Genomic DNA, 23483 nt, shown 5'->3' with positions numbered 1-23483 from the left:
TGTAGGGTCTGATTGAAGGGAAGGGGACATCAGGATTCTAAATAAATCTATCGCGTTCTAAATATAATTTCAACTCTCAAAAATAGTCAAACACAAAGAGGAGAGGGAACATAGATTACAGATTATTAAAAGCATAAAATTAGCGCTCTGAACTAGTCCTTGCTAGTGCCAATCCAGTTTGAAAGCTTTGGTAATGTTATTTGAGGAATGACAGAGAAACGCATTTGAACTTCACCTCAACCACACCTAAACTTAATCTCTTCAGCATATAATCAATTACACGCATAATCTGTACAGCAACAATATTTCTACTTATTAAAAACGGCAAACTCGGAGTTTTGGGGGGAAGGGGAAGGGTCAAAGTGATTAACCTCAGGACTTTCTTACCTTTCTAAATATTTGTCCCATTAGAAAGCATTAAAAATTAAATAAAGATGAAATTATGCAGAAAAAAAATATTCCAGTACAAATAATGTAGTATATATAAGTGGGATTTCATCAGAAATGTTACGTCTTTAAGGCCAGCTGCATCAGTTTCCCAGCGTGGCTCTTATAATAATATATTTTTCTTTATGCCACAGTTAAATAGAAATATTGACAGTTTTAGTTATTTTGAATCAGCCAAAGCAATAATTTCAGTTCTACAGGAACGTCTGCAGTGAGATGGTATTTTTCAGTTGGTTGTTTCTCTCTTTTCTTACCATCTCTCTTACAGTTATTTTAAACTTTTGTTTTATTGCACAAAAGGAAATTTCCTCATAGTACAGAGTAAGGGCCCGATGGGCCTTCAGAAGCCCACTGAAGACACAGAATTCTTTCTATTGGCTTCAGTGCACATCAGAGCATGACCCCAAATGATCCAATATATTTACATTATTCATACAATGTTAAAAAAAAAACGTGAAAAACAACCACTGATGCATCAACGTATACTTGTATCCCGATCTGGATGGATTTCAGTATGCTGGATATACCTGTATATCCCTACTGTTATCCGCTCATGTCAGGCTTGCTTTAGAAATGAAGAACAGCGTTACTTGCATGCTATAAAAATGTCCTAAATAATGATGACGTCTGGAAACAAACAAAAGCCCAACAGACACAAACGCTTGTTAACACAGGTCCTATTTACCTATATTCCCCAAAGATTTCATCTTTTATTGATTGAGCTTCAGGGTCTGGATGCAAATCTTCTTTTTCTTTCACTGTACAAATAAAATAAAGCACAGATCTGTATGCCATGTTCCGTGGCAGATTTTTCATTTCGCAGGCGTGATGGGAGAATCACCTGTCATCTCCTATAGCCAAACCCAGGGGCAGCAAGGACCATACCCAACAAGCATGCTTCTATCAACAGCTTGGTGCCATCATGGAATTGTTAAAAAGCCACTAAGTGTTTGCTCTTAAATCTTTACTCATTGCTTTGAAAAATAAACAGTTACGCTTAGCAAAATGGGTGCTCAGCAGCGTGGCTACTCATGCAAGTTATGGCAGTTGTTAGGCAGCAGTTAACAGATAGGAAGTGGGCACATATCCTGGCCAGACAGGGCTCAGAGCCTTTGCTGAAGGACGTGGCTCTGCAGGTGTGTTACACACTGTGAGATCTAACAAGCAGAATCCAGGCCTGAGCTGCAGCTCTGACCTGCACACTGCAGTGCCTCACACAGAGAGCATGGTTTCACATATATTCATTAGAACCCATTCCGTGGATATTTATCAAAAGCTGCAAATCCTAATTGGATGTTTTCGCTTGCGGCTTTGCAGTCTCCAGAGATAACAGGCTGAAGAATGTGTGTTATTAGCATGCGAGCACAGTAGAAGGACAATAAATCCATTTACCTGAGTATTTTCCTCCTTTATTTCTTCTGACAAAGCAAATAGTTAGCAGCATCAGAGTGAGCAAGGCAATGGCACACATCAGTCCAATAAACCAGCCCTGGGTGGAAATCCCATCGTAAATGCCTGCATAGGCTTTGTGAAACAAGAGTTAAAAAAAAAAGAAGAACATGAATCAGATGAAAATGGTATTACCCTGCCATTAAGTGAATACATAACATTTTCTTCACTGAACTGCGATTGAATCAGACTATCACTACTTATCGTGTTCAGCGTAAAGAAATACAAGACAGAAATATGTCCAGAGTGTGACATTTTTAGACTTCAGGTGAACATGCTGACTACAGGGCACAACATAGACATTTTGGAAAGGTAATTCTGAGAGAGTATTTGACTCTAAGGATTAATGCCAAATGGGAAAGCTGAACAGAGAATTGTTAAGCCTCTCATGCAAAAGTAGTTTTGTGAAAGAAATAGAGTTAAAAGTGCACCTGATGCATGCAAAGCACTGGACTGGCACATTTAGAATGGATTATATCACAGCACTACACAAAATCACACTGGTAAAGCTATACTTTGTAAGGGTTTGTAATTGTTCCAGGTTCTTGTGCATCAATTAAAGCACAAGGCTCATTTATGTTCCCATGAGACTTGACTACAAGAGCCAGCTTAAAAAAATCACAGAACACAATGATGCAGTAAAGTCTTTGGTGCACTTTCATTGCACAAAGTCATATATAACGTCAACATTTACTGACATTCAAAATAAATCTGTATCATCTTGAAGGGTTTCATTTCTCACCTCTCCCCCTCGTCTCAATTACATCTTCAAAAATGCTATTGTTATCAACCCAATTCTTAGTCACTAGACGAACTGTATATTCAGTTCCAGGCTCAAGTGCCTCAATGGGGTGAAACTTTTGGGTGGGGTTTACTGCTTCTGAATTCTTGCCGATCCCTTTACCTATGGAACGTACATATTCAAGTCATACTGATTAATTGAATTCATTGAACAGATGTCCTGTGAAATGCACAGTTAGAAATAACGTCAGTAACACACAGACACGAGACATGAGAATTTTTAACGTTTGTCATCAGATAATCTGATTTTCCAAAGCAGACAGTAAACTAAAAAACATTCCCCCGTTTGATTTTTTAATGTTCCACCAAATAAAATAAACAGCAAACTGAAATAATCCTGATGTTTATGAAGGGTTTTGTACATTTCCCAAGATGAAAGTCAATATTGATGGGGGATTATGGATCTGCTTTAACTGAGGCGTACTTAAGAAATTACAACTTGAAAATGGGCTTGCTTTGTATAGATAATCTGAGCCTTGATGCTTCTCCCATTGAACCGAACGCAGTGGGGAAGCACAGATAGCTTGTTAGCTGGAAATGGATTCTTACACGTCTCATGAAAAAATTAACACTGGGATTTGTACTCATTTCTCCCCTGGCAGTGATTTTCCACGTCCTTTTAAATACCACAATGCCCGTGGAAAGCACTGTTTTAGATAAAGAGGAGGTCTCTTTTAAATTGATATTTAGACTTTTAAATGCTCTTGATTAATACCTGAAGAAGAGGCAAAAGGGAGATTCCAGTAGGCCTCACTTTCGAGCCTTTTTACTTGCAAAAGGCCAGCTGTAACTTTTGTCTGCATGAAGACTGCAGGATATTAACTCTGCTTTTTAAAAATAGCATTTTTGGATAAGAGAGAAGGGATATCCCAGAACATCCGCACCCATGGCGTGCACATCACAAAAGGTCCATTTAGATCTGTGTGTTCGCATGGGAATCCCTATAGTGAATTTGCAGGTACAATACACAGGCATGCTTGCCTTCGATAACAGAAAACAAGTTTTGGAAGCTAGCAATGGTAAGTACAGCTCTATAATTGCATTCAGTTGCCTCACTTGCCAGATTTATCTTGCCATCCTTTTGAAGTCTTCTAAATTAAGGACTGAGCCTGCAGTATAATTTGAAAACTACTTGACCAATTAGCACTGACAGTAAAACAACGCTCATTAATACTTAAACTAGTAAATGAGCAAAGCAAGAAGCTTTGAGAGATTAGGGCTTAGTCAACAGCAGAAGGAAAAAAATAAAGATTAAGACCAATGCAAGCACAATCACAGGAACAGTTCAAGAAAAGTGTTCCAAGACACATATACAGGTATTGCAATAAGCAGTTAAACTGGTACACCACTGGGGCCCAGAGGGAGCAGATACAGCTGAAATACTGCTGATAGTGAAGCACAGCATATTAGCATAAACTAATCCCTCTATCGGTAGTTTTTGGCTGAGTATGTGAAACTGAGCTGTAATTTTTAATCAAACCACAAGTTAAGCAACAGGATATCACAGGTATGTTTTAACCACGTGTTCTAAAATCAAGATGTTACAAAATACAGCTAATCAGAACAGTACCCGTAAAGTAACAAGAACGAATATGAACTTAAAGTCATTGTGCATTAAACTCCATGTAACGTATACGCATGACAAGCAGAGATGATCATCACACATTCCAGGTTGCCAACAACATAGGTCTCCTTGGGGTCACTAAATTCCTAGGAAGTAAAAGGCTCAACCTGGAGCCCAACGGTATACCACAGCAGGGGTTCAAGGGCGTTTGGTTACACTTATCCACATACCCTACCTATTTATTTCCACTTTTTGAATGCTCAGCTATTTATAGAAGCAGAAAGGGGGGGGGGGAACAGCCCCTCCAGTGTCAGGTTGGGATGTGCCAAAATGGTATTCAGCACCCACTGAACCCAGAGCTAGGGCTTTACCGTTGGCTCCCCAGGCTGTTTAACATCCCTTGTTCCCACAACTCTAAACAATATTTTTTGGGGGTAGGGAATCTGTAAAACTTAGTATGGGCGTCCAGTGATAGGTGATTATGAGGTTTCTTTCCACATGATGTCTTTCTGGTCTGTGTTTGACAATCAAATTGGCACCTAGAGAGGAGAAAGCATTGCTAACTGGGACAAGCGTGGTGCTTGGAATAGAAAAATCAGTGTAGCGTCCTGAAAAATAAAAGCAAAGATATTTAGATAAGGAAAAGCTCAATGTACAGAAAGGTCAGCGAGCTGCAGAAATTAGCTTCAGAAAATTGAAAGCAGTTGGGTTAGGTTTTTAATCTACAATACAGGAGAAGAAGCATTAGTAATAAAGGCATATCACCAGCACTTCTCTTCCTCCCCCGCTATTTATCAGCCATACCAGGGGACTCTCATGAACATTAAACACTGAACTGCAATTTTACAATATTCCTACTGGGCTTCGAGATTTATGAGAACAACAGAACACTTTTTTTTTTTTTTTATAGAAGCTTATGGCATAAAGGGAAAAAACAATATAAACTGCCCCCAAAGACTTGCAAGAAAACTAGTTCTCCAAAAGTTAGCAGATCTGTTACAAAGCATACTTATATCAAAAAGCTAGCAGTCTAATGGCTAAATACTAATTGTGAGCAACACCCTAATTTATTAGTGTACCTTTCTAAATACATCTGCTGCAACAAATGGAAATTTGAACTTGGTTTTCCCCAGCTGCCTGGCTATTAAAACTGTATAAATATGCATCAAATGTATTCATCTTCTGTGCGTTTTTAGTGCAGGAAGTAATTCATGCTAAATTGGGAATATTTTAAGCTATAGAGATTAGCAAACCTGCTGTGCATAAAGATTATTGAGGGTTTAAGGGTGAGGCTACTGAGTTTTCAATCAGTGGTTTGTAGGAGAAATCTGAACTCAGGCAGGAAGAGAGGTGGTATCTTATTTCATCCCTTGCTGCTTCTCCTTTGTGTTGGCTGCACTGGGGAAGGCTGCTAGGGGAGGAAAAGCAAAGCAAAACACATAGCCCAGACAGACAGTTAACTAAATTTGCTTAAAAGTAGTTGGAGGCTGATATGTTTAGCACATTATATTTAATAGGCCTATTTTTGCAGCTCAAAGTGACAGCGTTTCGAAACAATTTTATATCCCATCCTTCTCCCTATGCTATGTGTCTGCTGGCTACAGAAGAGGCAGAGGATGACATAAATGATAGAGTAGGAAACTTGTCACCAAGTTCATCAAGTTCTCTCCATTATGAGCAAACAGGGTAGACTTTCTCCTGGGATTTGGGGGCTCTGCTGGTAACAACGCAGTAGTTACATGTGCCTAAAACAGTTATATTTTTCCTCTTCCATTGTGCCTGTGGCAAAAGAACTAAAACCATACGTTTTGTTACAAATGACTGCTTTCCTCATCTTATGATGTGTCCTGAAGGCTAGCACCCTCCAACTAAGGTTTTCAAAAAGGCTGTGGGTGTTCAGTGCCAACTGCTACTGATGTATGATGAAACTGGTGAACTTTCATCTCCTCTGAAAAAAATAGTGCTCCAGCTGTGCAGCATCCACTGGATGGAGTATTCATGAAACTTTGAGTTTTTGGATGCACAGCAATCACTGTCAACATGTAATATGTATGTGGTAATCCTTCAGAAACACTGTCAGCTCTAGATAAAAAGGAGCTTTGTGTTAAACCAGGACTGTCATATTGCTTCTTTTTTTTTTTTCCTCCACTTATGTAGAACCATTATTTTGTTTTATACTTCTGAGGGTTAACAATCGTTGGCAAATCAACATTTGCAAGGGGAAAATTAATTAGTTTGTAGGTCATTTAGGAAATACTGCCTGAAAATGAAAAATGAGAGATAAAATGTTTTCTAAGGACAGCATACCTTCCTCTGTGAAATGAATCCAAGATAAACCCACAAAAATTAAACTATTATTTATTTTTCAGTACAATGCGAATATCCCTTTGCTCAGGTTCTTCACAATTGTCCTCGGTATTTTATCTAACATAGATAACGACCTTTGGCTGTACAGCAGTGTTTCATATTTGAATAATTCTGAATACATTTGAGATATTTCCTAGGAAATTGGTCTTTTAGTTCGGGGACTTCACATTAGCTGCCAATGGCAGTGGTGTTCAGTCATGCAACAAGGATGCTATAAACGAAAGCTTTTCTATAGCCTAATTCTGTCTCACTAATTCCAGTGGGTCTTGGCTTAATCCCAGAGACAAATATTAAAGTGTGGTTCTCCTTAGTTAAATACCTATAGAGAATAGCACATCCTGCAGCGCAGAGGGTTCTGCCTCTGCTGCTGGACATGTGCAAGCTGCAGGCAGTGCACCCCAGAGAATGAAGGAAGAGAGTCTGGAAGATGATTTTCTTTCCCTATCACAGCCACTGATAGACTTCTTGGTGAAGTGCTGCTAACTCAAGGGAACATGCAATTCCTGACACAAAAAAGTGAATCAGGATGATTCATTCACAGAAGAAGATGCTGCAGTTGTAGATGGAGAGCAGGATGCACTCTTTTATCTGCACAGGGAATTAGAGTTATTTAACTGGGATGAAGCTCATCTCTCAAATTTCAGACTTTGCCAACAGGGATATTTGCAAATAAAAGAAAGCAACAGAAGTGTTGTAGTTCAATTATATCAATAATAAAACGTGAATGATTCCATTGCTTCTACCTCAACACTTCCGCTTTCCTGGCAGAATGCACTGTGCCATTCTGCAATACCCCAGCACAGGTTGCACTGCAGCAGCAGAAGCTACTCAGTCTTAAAATGAATGAGAGATTTATTTTCCCACGACAGCAGAGTCTGTTTCTATAACGCTGAGGACAGATTATTTAGATCTTCAGTTTTCTGTTCACAACTAAATGCAAGGTGCTGATTCTCGTACAGCTTAAGGGGTTGATGGTGGGGACAAAAGCACAGCACAGTACAGCAAAATGGAACAGATAAGCTGTGCTTTTCTGAATAGCTGCATGGCTACATTAAAAAGTTTATTGACTGTTCTGCTGAAAAGCAAAACAAATTTATTTCCTCTAATTACAAAGGAAATGTCAATTCTCAAATATTCCCAATAGATTTTTCCACTATTACTAAAGCTTCTGCATGTAAAAACATACTGCCTAATAACTTACTCCCTTGAGCCACTGTCAGGCCTTCTTCTGTCACTGGCTTCCCACAGCCCTTGGCTGTGCAGGCTTTGACGTAGAACTTGTACTTGGTGCTGGGGCTGAGGTCTGTGAGCCTCCAGTTCAGGGTGGTGTGGTTGGCCACACTGATGTCCATCAGAGGCCCAATCTCATGTGTTTCATTTACTGAAAGAGAAAGAAAAGCACAGTCAGCTTGCAAAGGTAGCCCCATTATTAGCAGATTACAGTGAAAAGTGAATCATTTCTTCTATAGGCAGAATTGGCCTGGGTTGAAAAGGACCACAATGATCATCAAGTTTCAACCCCCTGCTATGTGCAGGGTTGCCAACCAGCAGACCAGGCTGCCCAGAGCCACATCCAGCCTGGCCTTGAATGCCTCCAGGGATGGGGCATCCACAGCCTCCTTGGGCAAAGGTAGCATTCGGTCTAATCCTGTTCCACTCTCAAACCTGATAGCACATTGAGCAGTCTGGGACCAGTGCCACTCCCTCCCTGAGGTTATCTGCTCAAGGTTTGCATCCTAGTTACTCACTGCTTCACAGGCACGTTTTGTATTGAATGAGTTTCAATTCAGTAAAAGGTACCTAAAATTTAATTATCTTAATCATCATGTGAGGCATAATTTGTAATCATGAAATAACTGAATTCGCCTGCATGACATGGAATAGGGCATGGCATCAATGTAAGAGCTTACTTCATCAGAAACCAGCATGGAAGTTTTTGTTCTGGAAAATGACTTTGCCCTGCCCTCTAGCAGGCTGTGCACAGATTGCAGCTCAAAACACACCATTCTGCTGTGAGGCTGCTACTCAGAAACACTGCCCTTCTCATCAGTCTCTGTCTTAAATGACTGCACATACAAAACTATAAACAAACAAACAAAAAAACCCAAACACTTAACAGTGCATGAGCTTAAAAATCAAAGAAAAGCAAGCACGTACTTATCTGGTATTGCAAAACGTAGCCAGTAATGTGGCCATTGGCTCTCTTGGGAAGTCCCCATGATAGGGTGACAGAGTCCTTATCAAAGTTCAGGATCTTCAGAAAATGGGGCTGTTCAGGGACTGAAGAAACAGGGATTAGCTTACACAGAACGCTGCCTCTAAATGCATTTGTTTACTGAGCACAAAGATTAGCTCAATACCCACAGTTCCCCACCTGTGGTTCTATGAGTACTGGAGGTTTTACAACCATTTAGGAAATCCGGTTGCGTTATTAAGTGAACGATTTCAGTTTATTCCTCTCCATCTCACTTTCGCTTACCTCCTTCCGGAGTTTCAAACACCACAGGAGCACTTTCTGGTCCATCACCCTTGGAGTTGTACGCCAGCACAGCCAAGCGGAATTCACTGAAGGGCTCCAGACCAGGGATCATCCCATAGTTTCTGTCTCCTACAAACGTCAGGAAGTGTTTCTCCGGGTGATGCCTTTTTCCATCCAGCATGCTTTTTGTTTTCCACCAACTGACCTGCATTGAGATTGGCATTTCTATAACAAATTACCTTTGTTGAGGCTGAACACCATATTGATTTCTCTCATCGTCCCAGAAATGACAGATTGCGATCTATCATTGACAGAGGATTTATTTAATAGCTTGTTAAACTGCATGCAATTAAAGAGAAATTCGTAACCTTATAGCCTCTTAAATGTCCACGAACTCTGTCCCTTGGTATTCCAAACCAGAAGACTTTGACCAGCGTGCTGTTGACAATATCCACCGAGACGCCGGAAGGAGCGGCATCTGGAACTATAAAAATAGGAGTGCTGCATATTAAAGACACTTACAGGAGCTCAATTTCACACTGTTTATATGCTACAGGGCTTGGTTTTCCAGCTCAAGCTGTGCCAGCTCATGCAATCTTCCCGCGGGCAAGAAAAAAGCCATTCCACCTGCATCCAGTGGGTGATATGGGCCAATAAACGTTATTCTGTGGTATCAGAGCTTTCTGCTGAGGGCTGGAATTCAGGGGCACTGGGACACATGAATTTCTATTTATGATTTCCTGTTTTGAGTAATGCTTACAGCAGTGAGAAGAATAAAAAAATGATTAACACAGCACTCAAGAAGGCAATCACAACAGTTTTGTTTTGTGCTTTTTCTTTTACAATCAATTTCATTTTACAGCTAGACTCGTTAAACAGTGGGATTTTAATCACTGCACATCACAGACAGCTATTACAGAGCAAGAAAAAATACTTCTTTTTGTTAGAAAAGTCTTGATCCACTGACAACTGAATAGCAAGGAAGAATTTCCAGTGATAGAAACAGATGTAAAAGTAGACCCACCTTAGACACACAGTGCAAACAAACATGCCATTCTTTATTCTCACTGTCTTGCACAGAGGGCACAGGAATGCATCACCAGAGGTTCCCATTGCCCACACCTCTGACTCAGGCTCTGAAGCCTGTGGTTGGTGAAACACCAGGAGTCACTCAGCAGGTGTTAAGTGTCAAACTGAATATGCTGACTGTTTAACGTCACCTGTGATGAACTGGTACATCGTAATGGCTGCTGCAGGATGCAGCAAGTGCAGAGGTGGCTGCAGCATCATGCCCAGACACAGCAGTGGGGAGTGCTGGCAGGTTACAGTCAGGTCATGGCTGGATGTTTCAGTAAGCAGCATGACACATGCTGGTCCCAGTTGGTTAAGCCACTGTAGACCTTCCAAAGGCCAGTCAAGCTGTTAGTTTAATTCGTTTTGGGGAAAACAGCTGCAAGATTTCAGATTGCGCATGGGATGAGAACTGTCTGACTTTAATAAGATTAATTGGCAGATCTGAAATGCAGAGTGCTCGCAAACACCATTGACCCTCCTTTGCCAACTGTTCCCAGCCCCTACTGCTAAGCGTTTGCAAATGTAATAAGCATTTGTGTTTGGGATCAGGGAAGCTTGGAGCCACGCACTAGCTGGCCACAAGGCTGTTAACTCCCTTGATGATTTAAATCCTTAAATCCTACAAAAAAAATTTCTTTTTTAGGTGGTGGTAGTGTTTAACTACATTGATTTCTTAAGCACGGCTGGCATTTCATGGCTGCAGCTGGATACAGTTCCAGCCCTCTAAATCCCTTCTGTAGCCTTGCAGTAAACACCAGAGGGGAAAGGCTGCTTTCAGAGATGTTGGGACGGCCCCAGCAGTGCCATTATCCACTGTCCTGTAGATCATATCAGTTGTCACAGCCTGGTGACGTTGGCATTACCTGTGCCACCAGGGAACCGTGGAAAGCTGCTGGGCAGAAACCCAGGCTGCAGAGGAGGAGCTGGCCATAGGGACACGGGGGACAAAGGACAAAATTGGGATTACATATGGAAATGTGGCAACATTTGTAAATTAATTTACAATACCCAAGAGCTGAGTGCTTGCCCTTAGTTCTCAGAGTATAAAAGTTCCCATTACTCACTGTCCTCTCCTGAATATCCAGTGGTAATATTTGGTTCAGGCCCAGCTCCTAAATTATTTATTGCTTGGACCTTGATCTCGTAGGGCACGAAGGTGGGGGTGTTCCTCAGGGTCAGGGAGTGCTTCTTCACTGTTTCCTCATTCCATTCGGTCTCAACACCCTGCTGCCTCCAGCTGACTTTGTACTCCAGCCCTGGCCCGTTTCGCTCCATGGGCTTCAGTGGCTGTGGGAGAAGGTGAGAAATTAAAAGAGAGCCACAAGTTGGGATTACACGTTTATTTATTTACTGCTTCGTTTTGCTGGGAAGTAAAACTGCACGTCTTTTCACACAACTAAAATGCATATTGTGGCATAAGGCTGCTTGTGACTTTCAGCACAGCTAAAATGCATTTTATCTTGGAATTTTATGTAGCACAGCAATTTGGGTCATTAAAATTTAGATTTGTTCTAAATATGCACAAAATGCTTGAAACTGAGCCTGGACATTTAATGGGCCACTGCTGCGCTCGTGGTTTTTACTGATCAAATGAAGAATTCATCACAGCATGGTTCTCATCTAATTAACATGAATTTGTAAAATATTAGAAGATACATAGCAAGGGTCTGTCATGACACATTCTCCAATTGAGTTCCTTTCTCTGAAAAGGTCTCTCTTTCATTAATAATGTTAATTGGTCATGTGTGCTCCCCAAAAAACGATGGGGGTTGAGGAATACTAGCCCACTGCAACAGCTGTGGGCATTTCCTACCACACAGCCTACTTTCAGTAATATTTAAATGATACATTATACGTAACAAATACCTAACATCTGCTATTTGGCCAAGCCACACATAGAGCCCAGATCAGCACGCATCGGTCAGAGAAGCTTTCTAACAGGCAGTGCTGGGTGAAACACCTCTACAGCTGAGATCCCAGAGCATGGGATTTGCAAGAGAAACTGGAGAAATAAAATTTTCTACTCAAAAATAACTTCTCACTCGGACTTAAAATTCAGCGCTGCTTGACTCTTATTTTGATCTCCCTTAATGCCACAAATCCTTGGCTGAAAAGCTAGTCACTAATGCTCATCTGGTCTCCTAATCCAAAGTAGGCAGATTAACATCATTTTGCAGCTTTTGTCTGCCAGAAATAGGGTTTGGTTTGTTGTTGGTTTTTTTTTTTTAGCATATTCAGTGCCTAGCATGTCTTCTGAAAAGCATGCAGGACACACACAAATAAATGAATATCCTGCTTAGGACATTCAAATGATTCAACAAGATTTAACAAAGCCTGTCCATCCCATTCTCTCTCTTTAGTCTCAATTTTCACTCTTACTTTTGGCGTGTCTGAGCTGGGAATTACTGGCTGCCTGGTATGGAGGATGGCCAAGCCTTCCACCCGCCACTGTTCCCAGCATTGCCCTCCCAGTGCTGAGCACCACCTCTCTGCATGGCTTCCAAGAAGCAGACTCGTCTTCCCTGACCCTGGACCATGTCATCCAGCAAAAATCCACATCCAGATCCAAGTCAACAGATCTAGAGGGCCATCTCCTCTTTGGCATCATTATAGACTGGTGGGGATTCACAATGAGGAAACGTTTATTGTTCTTTGCTGTGAGCAGCAGATTGAGAAGTAAATCCCATGTAAATTGAGTTTAATTCAAGCTGCAAAAAAAATACGCTTCTTTCCACCATTGTTGAAACTTGTGTTAAATGGAGGAATATATATCTCTCTAAATGGTTGGCACAGAAGCTGCAAGCTTCAAAGCCAGATAAATTGAAGACTGGAATCCATCCTCAACACTTCTACACAATTCTTTTGACACATGCTTAGGAGCTATATCTGCACTCCTTTAGCTTGGTTCAGAATTTCAAGCTCACATTCTCTTGGCCAACTGATCTGAGTCACTTTCAAACTTCCAGGCTCAAAGAACAGCAGCTCTGTGCAAATGACCCCCTCTCTCCCTGGTCCTGGCTGCTCCTCCTGCAGAGCAGGGTTGAGGCCTCAGTTACTGCAAAAGTTGCCTTGCATGCAAGATGCAGAGAGGAAGAGCATACTCTGGGCAACTCTCCATGCTCATACAGGGCGTCTCTATTTTCTTACAGCCTGCAGAGTTTAGATGTAAAAATTCACCTTTTGAAACAAAAATGGAAGTAGGAGAGGAAAGCCAAAAGACATTTAAGACAACTATAACTTTACCTTTTACTTCAGTATCATTAATGATCTCACCTATGGAATTAGTTAATGCTTCCTAAAGGACGGAGAGATCAAGACAAGGGTTCATTATCTCTTTTTTAATGTATTTATATTAAAACATCCTGATCAATTCCATGCTTGACTTGTTGCTTGAAAGGAGAACCTGTCCTTGATATTGTAGCACTGACAGACACATTTGCATTACCTCCCATTTCATCACCATTTCATTTGGTTCAGAAGCTTCAACTCGGATGTTTTCTGGGTTCTTGTCTGGAGCTGAAACCACAGTTAACAAAGTTAGTTAGCATATTCCTATTTTTATTTGTAGTTATTATTTAAATGCAAAAAAAACCCTTTTCTTATTTCAGCATTACTCAGAGTAAAAGACACCCAAACAAAGAGAGTGTTCATGAGATTAATTACTTGGACCAGCAAAGCTGCTGAGAATGAAATGTGCTTTTTATGCAGTTTTGATTCCTAAGTGCCCGTGTTGTTTGGAGCCACCAGCTAACATGAAACTATGACTTTTGGATTTCAAAGCACCAGATGTAGGGGGATTATCAGGATGACATTTTTCTCCCTATGGGGATAGGAAACAGAATGTGTATCATTAGTGGGGTGCACACAGCTGAAAAGCCGGAGGACCTGGAATTGAAGTGAAAGGAGGGGAAAAGAAAAGAAAGGAAAATGCTAGGAATGCAAATGCTGGGCTGAACAATTGGCCTCTAAAATGACTTTCAGGGACACAACATTTTCTGTTACAGTGAGAAATACACTGTGAATGAACATTTCTGACAAGCCAAGTGCTGCTGAAAGACTCCCCATAAATCTTGAAGATCCTCTCCAGCATCTGTTTGTCTGTAAATGGCTGCAGTGGGCCTTAAAGGGGCACAATCAGCAGAGCTCAGGAAAGCTTTCTGTTGTAGGTACCTTGGTAGCACACACACTGATAACCACAACAGCACAAATCCCTCAGTTGGGCGTCCCCAGGCTGATGGAGGCAGGTGCAGGGTGAATCCTCTCTTTGGGCAAACTACTGCTTTGGCACACAGGACAGCTGGGTTTGGCCAGAAAGCATTTGTGGTGTGCAGAGTGCTTCAGTTTCTCATCTCCTACCCTGCACATCGAGCAGAAAAAGCAGCACAAGGGGCCCTGGCTTCTTTACACCTCTCAGAAGCACAGGAGGGTAATGCTACTCCCAGCAAAGCACTACAAATGTTAGTAGTTAGAAAACTAGATGGCAGTGTTTACCAGCCGGAGGTGTCGCATAGCGCAGAGATGGTTTACTGGGCTGGCTCCTTCCAACAGCGTTCACAGACACAACACGGAACTGGTAATTGGTGTATGGGGCCAGGGACAGGAGGGTGGTGGTGGTGTTCCCTGGGGCTCGGGCCAGCTCCTGCCACCTCCCCGGCTCCCACCGGCTCTCTTCAAACTCTATAATCGACTCTGGAGAAGAGAGGAAACAAAGCAGAGATAAAAAGACAGCGCTGATACGAACTGCTTCTGAATAGCAGCATGGAAATGAACTTACAGCAAATTAACTGTCATAATAAAAACCAATTAAGTACAGCACTGAGCATAGTTTGTTTATTCTGACAGCTGCGATGTGCTATTATATTAAATGATGTACAGTGATGCTACTGAAATCCTTCATACCATTAACAGGGCTGTTGTGGCTGGCCCCAGCTTTCCAAGACAGTCGAACACTTCGGTTTTGATGTTCTGAGAGCTGCAGGTCTTCTGGTGGGTCAGGAACATCTGAGACACAGGAAAAGACAGTCAGGAGCAAGCCAATTACTTCTGTTTATTTTGGCATTTTGGAAAGGCCTGGAACAGAAAGCTCTGGTGAAGACAGTGGTGTAACACCTGATTTCAAAGTAGACAAGATCAGAAAAGCAGGAATTGCTTTTAAAGATCCTGCTTTGTAACAGAAAAACACACTGAATCGTCTGCCCTTCTTTCTTTCCTATAAATGCAGCATCCCTCTCTGAGTGCATTTCCACCTGTTCTCATTACTGTGCTAGAAGCAACAGATTTTTCTTTTCAAATCATCACTAAGATCTATTGAATCATTAATAGATATTGACACTGCTCAGCAGAAAGTTATGTCAGCATCACTTGGATTTACTCTTTGCAAACCAGAGTGCTAGAAGGGGCCTCGGCCGTGACAGCTATTGAACCTTGTCTGCTAGAGTGAAAGGATAACATTCATTATCCCAGCCATGGGGATCTATATTAAAAGGAAACAAGAAAATTCATTACCTGCCAGATCAACTTTTGCTGTCCTGAGAATACCTTAAGAGTCAGCTGTGTTTTTGGTGTGATAACTGCACTGCACCTCCTGGGGACAAGAGTGGGACTACCCAAGCCCTGAGCACAAGGCTGCCCCGATGGTGCCCTTCACACATTAAAGCTCACCTTTCATACACATGGCTGACAGTTTGCAGTCTGATTATATTGGACTTGTTTGGGAATTGGATTGCATAAGGTCTTATGCAAAAGAACAATTTCTCACAGCAGGAGGCTGATGGTAACCTCTCATTCCTTCACAATCACACACACTGCAGTCCTGAACACAAAGCTGCATTCACCACAGTCTCAGAGCTGATGCAGGAAATGCTTCCTGGTCATGAGGCTACTTCCAAAATTTGAGAACTCTGTGGACCAAGGAAATGAGACTGCATAGCTCTTGATGGGTGTTTGACCTCCTTCTGCCCCAGTGTTCCCACTACATTTTTGGCTGACAGTGTCATTTCTTAGAGCAAAAACAACTGGCTCAATAAACAGTGCTGTCCCTGTCACTGTGGAGAGCAAGGAATGGCCAGAATTTTTCAAATAACAACCCTGAGTTTTCTTGTGCATCTCAAGGCACATCAAAAAGTGTTAAACGTTATGATCTTTTGTTATTTCTTTCTTTATATTTCTTTCCATGTTTCCTTGGGAATATCAGGAAAGCCTAATTGAATCTACAAGTATTCTCCTGTGTTACACTTGGAGTGTATATGAGGCTAAAATTTTGTATATTAATTTGAAGACAGTGATGGTGCGTCTTTGAGGTATCCAACCTGCTGTCTGTTCATCAATAATAAAACAAACACCTAGAAGAATTCTAACTAAATATTCCTTTTGCCCATATTCTTATACATGCTGCTGTTCCATGCTCAGTTCCTTATTCATCTCACTAGTCTTTCATTGCAAAAGAAGCCTGAATTTGTCATTTGGAAAATAACAGACATTGTTAATCCACCAAGACCTTTCTTATGTACAATAAACAAGGAAGAAAGAGCAAAAGACTGTTTTTCCTCAACTGCAAATTAACTTTTTAAAAGTGAATGAAGTGTGCCGTGAAATTTTCCTAAGATATAGTTTACAAACATCTTGAATTATATGGTACTAAAGGACACAGTAACATAAATAATGTGCATAGCATCTTCTTAATTTACTATTTAGTGAAAAATATCAGTCACTTAAAGTGTGAAAAAAATCTTCCATGTCAGAAAGTGTTAGCTCAGTTGCAAGCACTGCCAAAAATGAACAAAAATGTAAAATTAAAAAAAATCTTGAAATTAAAATGACAAAAGTTCCCTGCAAAACAGCATTCTAGCAGTTGACTATTGCCCTCAGGTAAGTGTTAGAAGTTGACGGTGCAAACGACTGTGCATCAGTACACAAGTTCATCCCCTTAACTCTGAGTGGTCCTTCAGGCCAGCAGGCAGGTGGCAAGGATGCTCAGCAAGGGCAAGCTGCAGGCTGTGTGGGTCAAGATCCTTCTCTGCTATGAATCTGCTGTTTTCCACTGGCCAATAATTTATGCTCACAGAGATAATTAGTCCTTTTAGATGCTTAACTGCTCTTCAAGAGAGTTGGACATTTAAACAACGTCCTTACGTGTTCCTTCCTCAAAACACAGTCCAAGTGATGATCAGCACAGAAGCCTCCAGTAGAGTGCTGTGAAGAACTGACCAACAACTTCAAAGCAGAAGCAGTGCCATTTTTAATACGCTATTACACTTCCAGCCTGGACAAGCTCCTACAGCTCTGGGTGACTCCTGAACTGAGAACAACAGCTACCTCAACTTAGAGATGATCGACTGAACAGAAAACTAATGTTTGCTTCAGAATTCCCATTCCTGCAAATATAAGGATGGCACATTGTTAACCGAGCTTAACAAGTGAGGGGCACGTTCCATCTAGGTCACTGAGGTAACTGAAATAGGAAAAAGAGCTAAATAAACATTAGTATTGCACCAATCTGTAGGCACACCAGGAAAATATCTGCTTACCAAGAACAATTAACCGCGTTTTGGCAGTGACACTGTCAAGAGAAGTGCTAGCCACACACGTGTAAACGCCTTGGTCCTCCAACATCACATTTGATATGAACAGCGTATCCATGTCCATAACTATCCTACAGGGAAAAGAAGGGCACATGCAAATAGAAGTAGTAAAATCTGTAAGACGTGCACGTAACAGACTGACACTGTTCACTGAAAAACTGTTCAGGGAAAGCTCAGTAAAGGAACATTTTGAATAACAATTGCACATTACATCTGTTTATTTTAATGCAATTGTAGTTGTATTATCTAATGTGATGTAGATTTTGGTATTGACCCAGGCCCCTCCTGGGTTCTGTTGGGTTGAAAACTGATTGGGCACTTCCCTGGCTCTACCACCCCACCCTGCCAGGCCTCAGCAGGACCCTCCTCCACCTCTCCCGTACTGCAGTGTTTAGGAAATCATCCCTCTGCTATGGGTAATTAATAAAGACATCTGAGAGCCTACCGTGGGACCCTGCATACAGAATAAACACTGAGCTCCATCCTATTACAGTCAATGGAAGTACAAGAGTGGACAGAAATTCAGCCTGCACTTGCACTTCCCTACTCATGTAGGAAAAACTCGTTGTTTTGACTGTATACGATCCCAGAAACATGCTTTCTATTCACTTTAACATTACAAAGTCTTGCTTTGGCCAACTATAAAATACTATGGGAAAATACTAGTTCAACTGCAGTGAAAAGACAGAACTCCAGTTGACCCCAAAAGGGTTAGAGTTTTATTTTTGGGTTAAACCAACATTTACGTGGCATTCCACCATGATAGCGAAACAAGGCAAATAAAATAATTTGCCAGTCATGGCTACAGATGCATGTATATTTACATACATATAAAATGCAGATCTATTCATCTGTCAAGTGAAGAATTCTCGCAGACAGAAATTTGCATTTCAAGCTATTAAGTTTCATGTTTATTAATACTTCTGCTCCAGCACCATACAGCATTATTTCAGCTGAGCCCAAGAAAACTCTTGTTCTTCCCTGCTTACCTGCTGTCTTGTATGCTGCTGACTGACAGCTCATATCCATCTTTCCTCCAGGATAATTTGAAGCTGTTTTTCAAGTGTGAATCATACTCAGACTGACATTTCAGTAAAATTGAATGTGATTTCAACACTTGGGGGTTCTTCGGAGTAATGACAATTTTTGTAGCATCTGGTTGATCAGAGAAAACACTTCGATTAGGAGAGAGAGATTATTACATCAAATTTTCACCAAGCACTTCATATATAGGAATCAACCTCAGGAGCAATGATCATGTCTTTATATATCTATATACAAACACTTCAAGCAAAGGAGGTTGGTTTTGAAACAGAGATATGACAGGATATAATTTTCTATCTTGGAAAATTCTTTTTTAGCTCAGTCCAAACCACAGTGTTCTAGAAAAAAAACCAAAACATAAACACTCCAAAGAAAGAAAAAACCAGAAAACCACAGATGAAAATTCTACTTAGAAGATTGTCATGAAATGGATGATTAAAAAAAAAAAAAGCTGGAATATGATTTTTATGTCCAATTGCCATTTGAAATAGCAATAGCTTTGGCAGTGATCCAAGAAAAATTACAAGCTTATTAAAGTCAAGTGAGGAAAAAATACTGCAATCAAGTTTGTTCTTTTAATTGCCTCTAATCTGAATGCAGAAACAGATGAGTAAGTAGGAAGAAAGCACTTCTCTTTACAGTGAAATATTGCTTTGTGAGAATTTCATTGTACAATTTCATGTTTATTATAACTGTAAAACTTACAAAGCAAAGAGACTGGCCTGAAGTAGAACACAAAAAGACTTTTTTTTTTCTTGAGTTAGTTACAGCAAATCTGAATCCCAGAGTGCATTTGAGGACTTTGCTAACCAAGCATTTAAGTTTTTTTTTATTGGCAAGGCCCAATTCCTAAATAACTTTGTATACAACTCACCATCCTGAATCTGTGTCCTCAACAGAAAATATCCACCCTCATCACGACCCTCAGGGAACATGCCCAACCAAACAATGAAATACTTCAAAACAGAACTGGAGCAGCACATACTGCTGCTCTAATATCTGAACTTTACAATCAAAGCCCCCTCACTCATCCTGCTGTAACGCACATGGTGTTCACTGCAGACATGTATTAAGTAAGGAAGATAAATGAGGTATTACCTCTTATATCCAGATTTGCTGTGATTGCTCTTTTTCCAACAGAATTTGCAGCCCAGCAAGCGTATGATCCCGAATCTTCCTTCTTTGTTTCTTTGATTTCTAGGGTGCCATTTTTATTTAATTCATAGCGTAATGCTGAGAGTGGCTCTATGCTATCATCCTTAGTCCTAAAAAGAATAATAATAGTTATGGCTCATTTCAATGATTGCAGGAACCATTGTTTCACGGTTAGAGAACAGATGAGTTTAGAGTCAGCACGTCAGTCTACACCCACACAGGTAAATCATAAAGGGACATAAGCTTCTTGCAAATGTACAACGCGCTGACAGTGTCTGGCAAGACCTTTAAACTACTCTAACTGAGTCTTCAATCCATAACTGTCATATGTAATTTTATTGCAACTAACAACTGCTATGTCAACCCAGTGATTTCCAACCATATGAAACCACTTGCAGGTAGATGTACTCTTTAAATCACTGCCTTTCCAGCTCAGCAATGTGTCCAAACTTCAAAAGTTGCCAACATGAAACTAAGGCTGATGAAGTTGTAGCAGGATTTGGCTACATACAGCTTGATCCTGATTAATAAATATCCCAGCACCTCTTCACACAAGTATTGAGGAGTTTCATTAACCTTTCATTTACTTAAAAATTAATTAAAAATACATATACGTCAGGGATCTTGAAAGAAAGTGCACTTAAACAAAGGATACTCATATAAAACACGGTCTTGCTATAACTTGCTAACTTATCTCCTCAAAACCAGCTACTTTTTCAGTGTTTGGGAAGCACAGATGAACTTATTTCATGTGAAAAGGTCACTCTCAATAGCTTACCATCTAACATCTGCTGCAGGCGAGGCAAAAATTTTGCAGTGCAGGAAGGCACTGTAACCAACAACTGCAGCATAGTTTTCACCATCTGAAGTCAGGATTAAGGGAGCAATATCTGCAAAACAGAATGCAAAACAAGCAGCACTACAATTCAGAACTGGGCTATAAATATGGTCCCTGCATCGTACCCTTTTCCCACCGTAGAAAGGTCAACTGAGCTCTCATAAGCCTCAGTGATAACAGTGGTTGACTGCTGGACATTTCAGATCACAAAATCTCAACTTCAAGATAGAGAACACACTCAGTTCTGTTTCCTTGTGAGACCTATCTTATTAAATAAATTCCCATCACAACCTTTCTTCAAACAACAGGCTCAGCATCACAACTGAAATCATAGATTAACAATATATAATACATTTAATAATTCAAAAACACAGTTGTGGCCACAATCCAGTCCCCTGTGGTCTTAACACATCTGAATTCCAAAGGTTTTGAGCTCCAAACAACCACCACACTGTTAAAAATATCAATGCTTAATCTAAGTACTGCTCATCATAAGGCTTGTTGCATGAGTTTGGACAACATACATCTTAAAATCTGGGGTCAATGCAGCAGAACAGTGGCATGATTACAAACCCAAAGCTATTCCAAAGATCTAAGAGTTATCAAAATGGGACACCTCAGTTACATCTTTCCAGTAAACACAAAAGAAGTGAAGACTACTCACTGAGGACATTCACGTTGGCGCTAGCAAGGAGGGTGCCATGCTTGTTACTGGCCTCACAATGGTACACAGCAGTGTCCTGAAGCTGAAGGTTGATAAGGCTGAGCTCCCCATCAGAGATTCTCCCTCTGAAGGTCCTACCTGCAAAGATCCAGACCATATCAGGAAATGGTGCAAATTCAGAAGCATGAAAAAAGACCAGAAGTCAATGAGCACGAGTGCTATCCCACGTTCCCAACAGATGGGAGCAACACTGGGTGAGGGACTCATGGGTACTGCCACTCCATGCTTGCACAGCTTTCGCCCCTACTCTATTTGAGACCATATTTAAATATTTAATATCAAGTAAATTTGAAGTTGCATCTAAATAGACATCAAACAAGATGTCATTTGGTGCACTGGAGTTTCTGCATTCCCTGGGCATGATACGTGCGCATCTCACCCACTCCCAACAGGACTACGTCAGACCTTTACTTACTATCAACGGGCATCCCGTTAAGTTTCCACTGAATGGTTGGCTCTGGGTTGCCGATGGCCTCACAAAGCAGCAAAAGATTCTCTCCTAAGCTGTAAACACCACCTCTGGGCTCCTTAATCCACCGAGGAGGCTCTGCAAGAGGGACATTGCATGCAGCAGGTGTCACAGCCAGACCAGTGTAACTCTGCTATTACCACGTTTCTCCAGGAGATGGCAAACGCTGTCAGCAGTTCCCACAGCTCCTGGCAGCCTACCGTGCAGCTGCAGTGTATTTCTTGCAAATTGACATTAGAAAAGGTAAAAATTAGCATTAACATACATCAAGTTCTGTCCTTCGGGCTCTGTAAAATACAAACGTTGGGGAAAGTGTGAAAGAAATGGACAGCATCGACCCAAGTGGAAAACAAATGCAAAGGAGACGGGAGGTGAGAGGCTGGGAAGGAGGTAAACTTAATTGTGTCAGCATTTTCACAAGGACCCTCAGACAGGAGATTGCTGCCTCTGAAATGACGTGAGACTATTTCAGCAAGTCATAACACAACACAAACAGCCATTCAGCTGAGAGACTCACGAGACATGAGCAAGTGGTTTGCATCAGCTTGCCCAGGAGGGCAGAGCACGGTGGTGCAGGAACAGCGTTGATCACCTCCATCTGCTCATTTCTGTGTGCTGGGGAGATACACTGTGCCATTCGTTCAACATCCTAGTTTTCCATCGTGTATTCAGCTCAGATACTGATATGTAGCACGTTAAAGCATGCTGAGGCATGGAATGGAGGACCACCATCCTGAGGAGCAGTTGCCCACAGGGTGGAGGTAGAGGAGCAGCAGTTGGCTGCTGCATTCCCTACACCCTCTCTTCCCAGCGCTGCCAGTTAAACCAGGACAGCTCTGTCTTTTGCAGAACAACCTCTGAGCATCAGATATCCAGATCTCATTAGAAAAAGAGACAACCATAAGGGAGGGAAGGGAACTGGGAGAAAAAAAGAGAAAATAAACGCATTAAACTGATGAAAGCTTTCTGGTATCTACAAACCAAATGCGTTGAGCCTGCCTCCACTGCAGAGGATGGCCTTGATCCAAAACACAAAACGCATTTGTCATTACCTCTGCCTGAGAAGCAGCAAAGTTCCAAGTTTTAATTCCAGACCTGATGCTACCTCTCTTCTGCTGGCCCTGAGCTTATTGCTGGACTCTTCCACCCCTCCTTCCCTGTTCGAAAAAGATGAGCTAATGTATGGGAAGCATGAGGATTCATTAGTTAATGCTCATAAAATGCTTTGAAGATTAACAGTGCTGTTGTCTGGTAATACGTTTCCAGATGCTATCAGCGTGATATACTAAAACAGTGTCATTGCTCATATTCACACAGAGATACTAAAAAAATACTCCTCATCTGTGATAAACAGGACACAAACTCTGCCATTTCCACTGCCGAGCACCCATGAAGAGGTGCTGCTCTGCAACAGCTAGAAAACAAAGTTAAAATTTAAGAACCAAAGCTTATATAAAGCTATAACATCTTTGCATTTCATTCACAGTACAGA

General features: G+C 41.2%; 1 protein-coding gene across 25 annotated transcripts in view; it reads right to left on the bottom strand.

Annotated features, from left to right (window-relative positions):
- Positions 1-23483, bottom strand: part of CHL1 (cell adhesion molecule L1 like) — a 108915-nt gene that overhangs the window by 5821 nt on the left and 79611 nt on the right. For 20 of the 25 annotated variants that reach the window (XM_046900026.1, XM_040646314.2, XM_040646310.2 and 17 more), the window contains 17 exons: positions 21938-22069; positions 21463-21600; positions 20739-20850; positions 19904-20070; positions 18751-18916; positions 17708-17832; positions 15081-15182; positions 14673-14870; positions 13627-13697; positions 11246-11468; positions 9476-9591; positions 9108-9312; positions 8786-8908; positions 7830-8009; positions 2639-2800; positions 1840-1971; positions 1133-1205 (listed from right to left, as the gene is read on the bottom strand). In XM_046900026.1, coding sequence (XP_046755982.1) covers positions 1133-1205; positions 1840-1971; positions 2639-2800; positions 7830-8009; positions 8786-8908; positions 9108-9312; positions 9476-9591; positions 11246-11468; positions 13627-13697; positions 14673-14870; positions 15081-15182; positions 17708-17832; positions 18751-18916; positions 19904-20070; positions 20739-20850; positions 21463-21600; positions 21938-22069 — 2425 coding nt within the window. Of the gene's footprint in view, positions 1-387; positions 392-1132; positions 1206-1839; positions 1972-2638; positions 2801-7829; positions 8010-8785; positions 8909-9107; positions 9313-9475; positions 9592-11245; positions 11469-13626; positions 13698-14672; positions 14871-15080; positions 15183-17707; positions 17833-18750; positions 18917-19903; positions 20071-20738; positions 20851-21462; positions 21601-21937; positions 22070-23483 lie in introns of all 25 variants that reach the window. The other 5 variants (XM_015293220.4, XM_025154589.3, XM_015293221.4 and 2 more) reach the window with 4 other exon arrangements.

Source organism: Gallus gallus, chromosome 12 (genome assembly GCF_016699485.2).
Source record: "Gallus gallus isolate bGalGal1 chromosome 12, bGalGal1.mat.broiler.GRCg7b, whole genome shotgun sequence".
Lineage (NCBI taxonomy): Eukaryota > Metazoa > Chordata > Aves > Galliformes > Phasianidae > Gallus > Gallus gallus.
The sequence above is the reverse complement of the archived record's forward strand: the minus strand, read 5'-3'. Positions and strand labels throughout refer to the sequence as shown.